The 9,702-nt window shown below is 30.9% G+C and overlaps 2 protein-coding genes across 2 annotated transcripts; both read left to right on the top strand.

Moving 5' to 3' along the window:
* LOC111614417 (zinc finger protein 100-like) lies at positions 1–1,317 on the top strand. Its single transcript, XM_023355787.1, has 2 exons — positions 1–625; positions 1,211–1,317. Exons 1-2 carry the CDS (start codon positions 113–115, stop codon positions 1,286–1,288), a joined length of 591 nt encoding a protein of 196 aa, XP_023211555.1. The 5' UTR covers positions 1–112; the 3' UTR covers positions 1,289–1,317.
* A 3,552-nt stretch (positions 1,318–4,869) lies between these two features.
* Positions 4,870–6,198, top strand: LOC111614419 (zinc finger protein 257-like). The gene is made up of 2 exons (XM_023355790.1): positions 4,870–5,424; positions 5,757–6,198. The coding sequence occupies exons 1-2, from the start codon at positions 5,041–5,043 to the stop codon at positions 5,997–5,999; spliced, it is 627 nt and encodes a 208-aa protein (XP_023211558.1). The 5' UTR covers positions 4,870–5,040; the 3' UTR covers positions 6,000–6,198.
* Positions 6,199–9,702: the final 3,504 nt, after the last annotated feature.

Genomic DNA, 9,702 nt, shown 5'->3' with positions numbered 1-9,702 from the left:
TCAGTCGCATATTCGCAAACGATCCATCTGGAAGTGGGAAAGAGTTTCTGAACGTTTATAGAATAATAATTTTTATCGGTGTTAAGTTTTACGTTGTTGATTCAATTTTATAATGGAAATGCACGTTATTCAGTTTAGAAATTTGTGGAATTTGCCTTACAGATGCGAATTGTGCGGAAGAACGTTTAATACTGAATCAGCGTTACAAGAACATATTAATAGAGAACATTCGGGCTTAAATGACGGTGCTGGTTCTGGTGAACTACGTAAGTACGAAGACTATTTGAAGGATGACTCTTACAGATGCGAATGGTGCGGAGGAAAGTTTAATACTCAATCAGCGTTACAAGCACATATTAATAGAGAACATACGGACCGAAATGATGGTGCTGGTTCTGGTAAATTATGTAAGTACGAAGACTATTTGAAGGATGATTCTTACAGATGCGAATGGTGCGGAGGAAAGTTTAATACAGAATCAGCGTTACAAGCACATATTAATAGAGAACATACGGACCGAAATGACTGTTCTGGTGAATCATTTAAGTACGAAGAGTACGGAATAACATGCGGAGAACGTTATAACGCAGATCAGAACATTGTTCTCTCTAGTTCCATTTCCTGCGTAAGTATTAAAGTATTCATTTTTATTCTTTATTCAATACTAAAAAGTTGTATTGATACTTCTAATTATTACTGAGTGTTCCATTTCTTTATATTACTACTATCACTCTCGATTTCGCTGAGTACTAAAAGGTTGTCTCACCATAGTGTTACGATTTCCACAGTAAATCTGAGGAAAGTTACGTTAAGATAAGTATGTGCTCTAGGTATTCTAAAATATTTTAATGTGCCTTAAGTGTATCAAACAATGTAAAATGTTGTTTGTTACATTTACATATTAGGCATAAAATCTTTTTCATACAATATGAAAAATATAATACTTCTTTATGAATAACGAAGATTTGTCTGGTGTATGAAATACACAATAGCAATTATATCGTACAATCGTATAGAAATTAGTTATAAACTATGAAAATCAGCTTAGTGTAGTGTATTTTTTTAAAGAAAAATACACTACTGTACATAAACTATGCTCTTTTTTATTATTTATTACGTCAATCACTTTCATAGAATTTGTGTTTTACTGTAAATTAAATTATATCTGTACCTGTAAAATATAATTTATGTATAAAATTTGTTTTTACAGAAAATGTGTGCAAGATTCACGAAAGTAAGAACAGATCTCGAAAAATCTAAAGAATTAAAATCAGGAAAAAAAAACTGAAGAAGAATGCTTCAAAATTTTGAAAAAAAGTAAAGACGAGGAAGATATGAAGAGTCAAGGCCCTAAAAACAAAGAAAACAACGAAGCAGAACAAAAGCAAGAACCGGCAGGTGATCAGGAATTTTTTCTTACAAGTGCAGATAAAGAGTCGGAGATTGGCAAATCTTCAAATTAATTATAATTATTAAATTTTGGCTTTTTCCCGCAAAATTTACAAAGTGAAAGGCGTTCGATATAATTATCTGTTATGTTTAAATTTACGTGATGTATTTTAAATGTAATGAAAGAATATTTTTTAAATTCAAAATTATACATGTTTACCAATGAAATATTCTTTTAATAAAATCGTTTTCAATGTTAATTCAAATTATTTCTTTTTTATAAATTTTCTACATATCTATAATAAGAGTTCTGTTGTAAACAGCAAACAATATTTTATAATAGATGCTTCATTCCATTTAATTACTGAAGCCGCCCCTTGTGCCATACTTGACAAAACCGTGGTACAATGTCTTTTTCTAATGACATATCTGTGTTGTTTAAGCCTAATAGACAAATTCCGACTAATGACCCCAATATAGTCCTTCATAATCTCTAACTGTTGGTTTTCAAAGGGAGTTTTATACACGCCCGCTGTTTCTTCTTTTTTTAAGCTTGTCCTTATCGTTTCTAAAAATACTGTATAAATTAGGACCACTTTTGTAAACAATTTTGGAGCGTGTTTTGTCTGAAACTTGCTTCATGATGTCCCTGAAGTTTTTATTATACGTAAATTTGATGATCTTAAATTGATCCGTTCCGGTTCTTAACCTCTTGCCTCTTTCATAACTTTTTATTAACACCCCACAGAACAAACACAAAAAGAAGCGACGTAAACTAATGAATACCGGTTAGTCTTTTTTTATCTTCAGACAACAAATCGAAACTTTTCGGTTTGCGGGACACATCGAGTACGACACTCAACCCGATATATACTGATCAGATAGTATACCGCCGCACTTTGAACCTCTCCCTTGTAATTTCAGCCTTTTATTTTTCTGACAGTAACAATTCCTTTATAGTATTCGCGAGAATGTCACGCGGACAATCGTGAAGTTTTGCATCCGATATTTTTCCGGAAGATAAAAGTAAAATAGCAAAGATAGAGAGTGGGCGGATATCTCATGTTGCTAAACAGTATGATTTGAACAGTTCTACAATAGGTCGCAGTTCAATCTTCTCTAAAAAAATACTGTATAATCAAGAAGACTCAAGCAGCTAAAGGAGTAACAAAAATTACATCTGACAAATAAAGAGCATTGAATGGCTCATAATGGAACCTAAAACGGATTTGAAGACAGAAGAACAAGGACTCTTGAATAAAAAATACTAAGAAACTGGCGAGATATGTTTTCTTCTGAAAAAAAAAGATTAATGCCAAGATTTGCAACTAATGAACTTTTCAAAAAGTGGGAGGATGTCAGAACAACGGTCTTAGAATGGAATCCAAACCAAGTTGAAGTAAATAGGCTTGGGGATCTCTACAATTACAATGTTATTAATTATTTCGGAATAATTTTGAAGACATTACACAAATTCTTTAACCCCCACAAACGGGGTTACACAGATTCTTTAACCCCCACAAACGGAGAAATCGTGACTAATAAAAATCCAATACTGTGTATATATGAATTTTTATTATTACATTTAAATAAACGTAATAAGAAAGTATATATTTTTGTATTTTTTCAGGTCTCCAGAACGAATTAAACAAATTTCCATAAAAACCTATAATATAAAAATTATGTTTAACGAACAATTCGGATAGCGAACAAAGTCTTGGAACGGATTATGTTCGTTAACCGATCACACACTATATTCAAAATTGTAGGTTCGACGAGTGTACGGACAAATCTATCTAATAATAGAGTGATGAAACAAAACAAAACAAAAAATTTTTAGGAGGAGAAGTTGGAAGAGACGGCTCACCATATAAAGAACATTATAAACCTTTAATATTTAATTTGAGCCAGAGATACACCAGAACATACTGTAACGGAACACACAGCAGAACAGAACTCGATTCGGTAAGTGGTGTAAACAGAGAAAAATTCATATATGGCCTTCGTTGCTCATGTCTATATTGTCAATATTATTTTAATTTGTCAGCACGGTCTGAAACAGAATTTTCCCGTCTTCCCAACGAGATATTGCGCTCTTTCTATTTTTGCCTGTATTCGGAGCAGGATATATTAAAGGGTGGATCGTTTGGTAAAACTGCTTCAAATCGTCATACAATTTATGTGCTGTCGTAGAGAGTGACGAAGCAAGTCTATTCTGCAATTGTTACTTGTGAAATACAAGCAATTCAGACAAATTACATTCAAACAATGTAAAATATACTACAGAACGGTTTATCTAATAAAAATTTCAATCCTTTTTCTTTTCCGAAGCTGCACACAATAGACCATAGCGCATGGTTTTATATAANGTCTATTCTGCAATTGTTACTTGTGAAATACAAGCAATTCAGACAAATTACATTCAAACAATGTAAAATATACTACAGAACGGTTTATCTAATAAAAATTTCAATCCTTTTTCTTTTCCGAAGCTGCACACAATAGACCATAGCGCATGGTTTTTTATAATGAATCACAATTAACGGTTTTAATTTTTCTAGTGCTGAAAGACATGTTGTCAAGTAGTTTAAAAATCCATTACCTTTTCCGGTAACAGTTGGTGGCGTCATATGTTAATATTTACTACAGAACGGTTTATCTAATAAAAATTTCAATCCTTTTTCTTTTCCGAAGCTGCACACAATAGACCATAGCGCATGGTTTTATATAATGAATCACAATTGACGGTTTTAATTTTTCTAGTGCTGAAAGACATGTTGTCAAGTAGTTTAAAAATCCATTAACTTTTCCGGTAACAGTTGGTGGCGTCATATGTTAATATTTTATTTTAAAAATCTTATATTTTTAACTATTTTAAAATGATAAAAGCTTAATTTTGAAGATAGAGATAGGTTTTATTAAAAAAAAAATTGTATATGCTAGTAAGAAGTAAAATACACATTAAGTCTGACCCAACTGCGGATACACACGACCTTCGTTATCTCCCCACTCCCTAGACTTATAACCACCAAAATTTAACAGCAACAATCACTCTAATATACAAATATTACTGCAAAAGTTTATATATTTCACGAAAAGGACAGAAGTTATTAAGATTCGAAGAGAGTGAACAAAATTGTGTCGTACAAACGCATGAATTTATTTCTAAATAAAAACAAATTTTTCCGCGTTTCAAGAGGCATTGATTCAAAAAATATATAATGAAATTGGGAATTATTCTTTCACCAATCGCCACATTTTCCCACTGTTATATGTAACAGCCGAAAAAGTAAAAATAAATTAATTTATAGTCATATGTCTAAGTTTATCCCTTGATCTTTTACAACACAAAATATTTCAAGTGTCATGATTTTTCCCTAAATATAAAAAATACCGAAACATACAAACTATCATATAGATTATAGAAGATAAATAAAAAAAAAATACTTTAAATACAATAATCAGGTAACAATTAAATTCTAATTTTCATAGAAAAACAATATATCAATTGTTCAATTGTTGACATCAACAATTCAGTCGCAAATTCGCAAACGATCCATCTAGACGTGGAAAAGATTATCTGAACGAGTAGAAAATAATAATTTATATCAAAGTCAAGTTTTAAGTTGTGAATCCAATCTCATAAAGAAAATGCACGTTTTTGAGTTTAGAAATTTGAGAGATGATTCTTACAGATGCGAATTGTGCGGCAAGACGTTCAATACGGAATCAGAGTTACAACAACACATTAATAAAGAACATAAACTCCGAAGTAACGGTGCTGGTTTCGGTGAAACATTTAAGTACGAAGAGTATTTGATGAACGTGTTTCTTGATGTTGTTTACAAATGCCGATATTGCGGCATGACATTTAAAACGGAATCAGATTTAGAAGATCACATTAAGCAATGGCATACACCCATGCCTAATGGTGATGGTTTAGGTGGATCGTTTAAATACAATAAGCACGGGACAACATGCGGAGAATCTTTTAACGTAGATCATAACATTCCTCTTTCTGATTCCACTTCCTGCGTACGTATTAAAATATTTATTTTATTCTTCCTTCAATGCTGAAAAACTATATTCATATTTTTAATTATTACTGAGTGTTGCGTTTCTTTATATAATCACTCTCGATTTCTCTGAATATTAAAAGGTTCTCGAACCACTGTGTCAGTTTTCTGAATTTTCTTCTGTGCTCAACACTTAATCTTTTCTCTTTGTATGCACTGAATTGAAGGTCATTCATATGTTGCATTTCCTTTTTACATCAATGCACTTTCATAGAATTTTCGTGTTTACCGTCAAATAATATCTGTAACTGTAAAATATATTTAATTTATGTATAAAATTTGTTTTTACAGGAAATGTTTTCACTATTTGAAAAATTACGAATATATCCCGAAAAATCTGAAAAATTAAAATCGGAAAATGAAACTAAAAAAGAATGTCTCAAAATTTTTAAAGAAAGTAAAGATGAGGAAGATATAAAAGGTCAAGGCCCTAAAAACAAAGAAAACAATGAAGCAGAAGAAAAGCAAGATCAAGCAGGTCATCAGGAATTTTCTCCAGCAAGTGCAGAAAAAAATCGTCAATTGGAAAATTAAAAATTTCAGATTGAGATTGAGATTGGAAAACTTTCAAAATTAATTATAATTATTAAAATTGGCTTGTTTTTCGCAAAATTTACAAAGCTAAAAGCATTCGATATAATTAGCTCTGCTCCATAAATTTTATTATAAATGTGATACAAACATTTTCTAAATTCAAAATTGTACGTGTTTATCAATAAAATTAATTCTGATAAAATGCAAGTTATCATTATTATTATTTTTATAATCTTTTACATTTCTGTGATAAAAGTTCTGTTCTAAACAGCAAATAATTAAAACAATACTTTATAAAAGTAACGTATAATTGAAGAGGAATTAAAACGAATGATTTAAAATTTATAATTAAAATTTAATGGGATCGATATTTAGTTAAAATTGAATTTAAAAATGTAAGTAAAGTTCTAAAACATTTTAAAAAGTTAAAATATAGAATAAAGTCTCAGAGTCAAAAGACGCAATCGACACCTATTCCTAGGAACGAATTACGAATTGAAACAGTTAAACTACAAATAGATGCTTACAGTCGACCCCCCTATAAGATATAGATACGGTTCAATTTATTAGGAATCCGATTTCTTACAAGTCGTTCCAATCACAGCCCGACACGTGTCAATTTTACGGTCTACGGCTGATTGAAAGGTTTTCTTCCATAAAATTAATCGATTCTACACTAATCTGACTCAACATTTCCAAAATACGTATATTTTTTCGTAGTTTTATAGGAATCGTAATTATAGGGACCGTAATTATAGGGGGGTCGACTGTATTTTCCTTTTTCTTACCTAAATGCATTTCGCCGTTTATCTTCGGCCTCATCAGTGGATAACGACATTTTTTAAATTATCTATCCATCTCATTGGTTTATATGAATTGTGCAGCCTTTCCAATGGAAAATATAATTTCATCGAATTATACAACACACCATTCATATACAATTATATTTTTAAAAGTTTGAAAAGCTTGAATGTAAGCACATTAAACTATGTGGACAACAATTAAACATTTTAGCAAAATTACTCAATAAGATATAAACATTCGTACCAGTAAATCTATTTGCAATTTTGATAATATTTCGAAAAACAGATTTATCTTATCATCACTCTATGCTGCTAAAATATTTGAATTTCACATAATTAACAATAGTGAATCTGCAATAACAATTTATTCAATTGTGTTATTTTAACTTGAAAAGATTTTAATTCTTATATTTTACGAGAAAATGAAATATATAATTAATTCTTCCATAGTTTTTGTTTACATTATTGAAATTTGATAGCAAAAGTCATTTTAACAACTTAATAAAGGGTTATTTCACATTCGGAATCTTCATTTATAGCATTCATTAAAGCTTCTGGATTGTTAGAATAAATTTTAAATTTTTCTTCTGACTTTTCTATAATTTTTAAAAATTTTTCTTCTTGTGAATCCTTAGGACTTTTCTTTATTTCTTCTTTGTACTATTTCACGTATTCTTCGTTAGCATTTATCATATTATTAGCTTTAGTAAGATCGTATTTTGGCAAGGTACCTCCATATTCCAAGGGCAGACAATCAAAACTGATGAATTCGTGCAGTTTTCATACAAGAATGAAAATGCAACTGTAATTTAATCGATACTTTTACAAAATAAAACGAAAATTAGATATATGTGAAATTTAATTATATGGAGTTGAAAAAAATCTTAAATTGAAAAATAAAACTGTAAATAAATCTATACATTATTAAATGCTACATACATTCGTAGTTTAACAAAAAATCGCAATTACAGTACTTAATTTTCTTTTGAGTTCATCTGATATAAGTACAGCATACGGCTCTGGAGAATCCGATAAGGTCAAAAAGCCTCAGTATTTTTTAGATGGTATTCAGTCCTGATATGTCGGGCCGCGTCTCAAACCTCCGATCGCACCATTGTGGGGCTTGCGAAACTTAAAACGGGCATGCTAAAATTGGCTCTGTTTGTAGCCAAATGGCAGAAAGAGTTAGTAGAGATACAGGTTGGTCTATTCGTTCGCTGCACTGTTAGGCAGCTTCCACGAACATACAATAGAAAATTGGTATTTTATAATAACTTGTTATGATATTCGATCTTCCGTAACGGTAGTCGTTGCCGATCTGATACTACGGATGTATTAGGGAATAGAACTGGTTTCTTCATAGTATCTGAAAAATATACTTACATTAGACTGGTTCAAACACAGTTCACAGGTCCTACAGTTGTTCCATTACGTTATTAACCTTGAGTTAAATTAGCAGATCTTCTAGCATACTTGTAATCCTAGCCAGTGTTCTACTTTTTGCTTGTTTTAACAAGCCAGACACTACATGATTTTTCACGTTTTCACAAAGCTGCCTGAGCAAAACAGAAACCAGATAAAGTTTTGTATGTCCAGCTGCTCAACATGTTGCGTATGGTGTATGCGAGTATATTTACTGCCTGAGATTTTTCTGAAAAGTAATGTTTTCAGGTCTGTTACTGTGATTGAGCGAACTTTTTTGTAAATCATAACTCAAGTAGAGTATTATACTTTATTTATTAAACGAGTTTTATTTCAAATCAACAGTCCAGTTTTTTATTATTTATAATAATTAATTCTGTGAATCTCTTTACTCCTGTCCAATACATTAGAGCAATAAATAAACGCTCTCCTAATGAGTGCACGAAATACTGACATTTTGCATTCATGTAGGTCATTCAAATTAGCTGGTATGTAGAGAGAATTGTGCATAGGTTTTATGTAAATGCTCTAGAAAATGTATTGTTTCGTGACTCTTCTGCTCTAGTTTCAGTTTCAAACCATCATTCTTGTTAATAACCTTGTTGTTAATAACCTGTATTAACTCGTGTATTCTTTTGCCGTTTCTCCATATAATGCACACGTTTACATTTCGTGATAATTTTATTAAATTCTTTATAAACTTATGAGAAACAAATTTTTATTAAATGTATTATAATATTTACAAATTGAATAAAAATTTTTTTTACATTTTTCTTGATACAATTTCTTAAAAATAAAAACGATACCATCAAATTAGAAATATTTTTTTAATTGAATTATACGAGAAAACATCCATAAACAATTATGTTTATAAAAGTTTAAAAAGCTTGAATGTTACGAAATACTTAAAATTATATGGACAACAATTTAACATTTTAGTAAAATTACTCAATCTGTAATATAATCGAGACGGGTTGATGATAATAATAATAAGTGCAAAGCCGAAACGGTTAGGAGTTGAAAGTTGAAATTTGGTACACAGATAGGGTACGTCACGAAAACGCACACTAAGAAGGGATTTTTCGAAATTCCTCCGGGGGGGAGAAAGACAAGATTAAGTCTTAACACTTCCATCAACAATGGAAGTGTTAAGTAACAATGGCGGTGTTAGGTAACAATGGAAGTGTTAAGTAACGATGGAAGTTTTAAGTAACAATGAAAGTTTCAACAATGGAAGTGTTACGTAACAATGGAATTGTTAAGAGAAAGCGACGTGCAAGACGCAGATGCAGTTTTTTTCGTTTTTGCGGGAAATCGAACATATTTTTAGATCCATCTAAAAATTCTCTAATTAGTCTGGAAACAAGGGGACCCAATTCTTGCATTCTGTGAAAACGGGTAAGGTTGACTGTAACGTAATAATCTTTATCTTAGTTATCGTTACTTTTGCCCGAGCAACGCCGGGCCCACCTGCTAGT

Source organism: Centruroides sculpturatus, unplaced genomic scaffold, assembly GCF_000671375.1.
Source record: "Centruroides sculpturatus isolate CEXI.00-Female unplaced genomic scaffold, Cexi_2.0 scaffold1751, whole genome shotgun sequence".
NCBI lineage: Eukaryota > Metazoa > Arthropoda > Arachnida > Scorpiones > Buthidae > Centruroides > Centruroides sculpturatus.
This window is presented reverse-complemented; position numbering and strand designations above follow the sequence as displayed.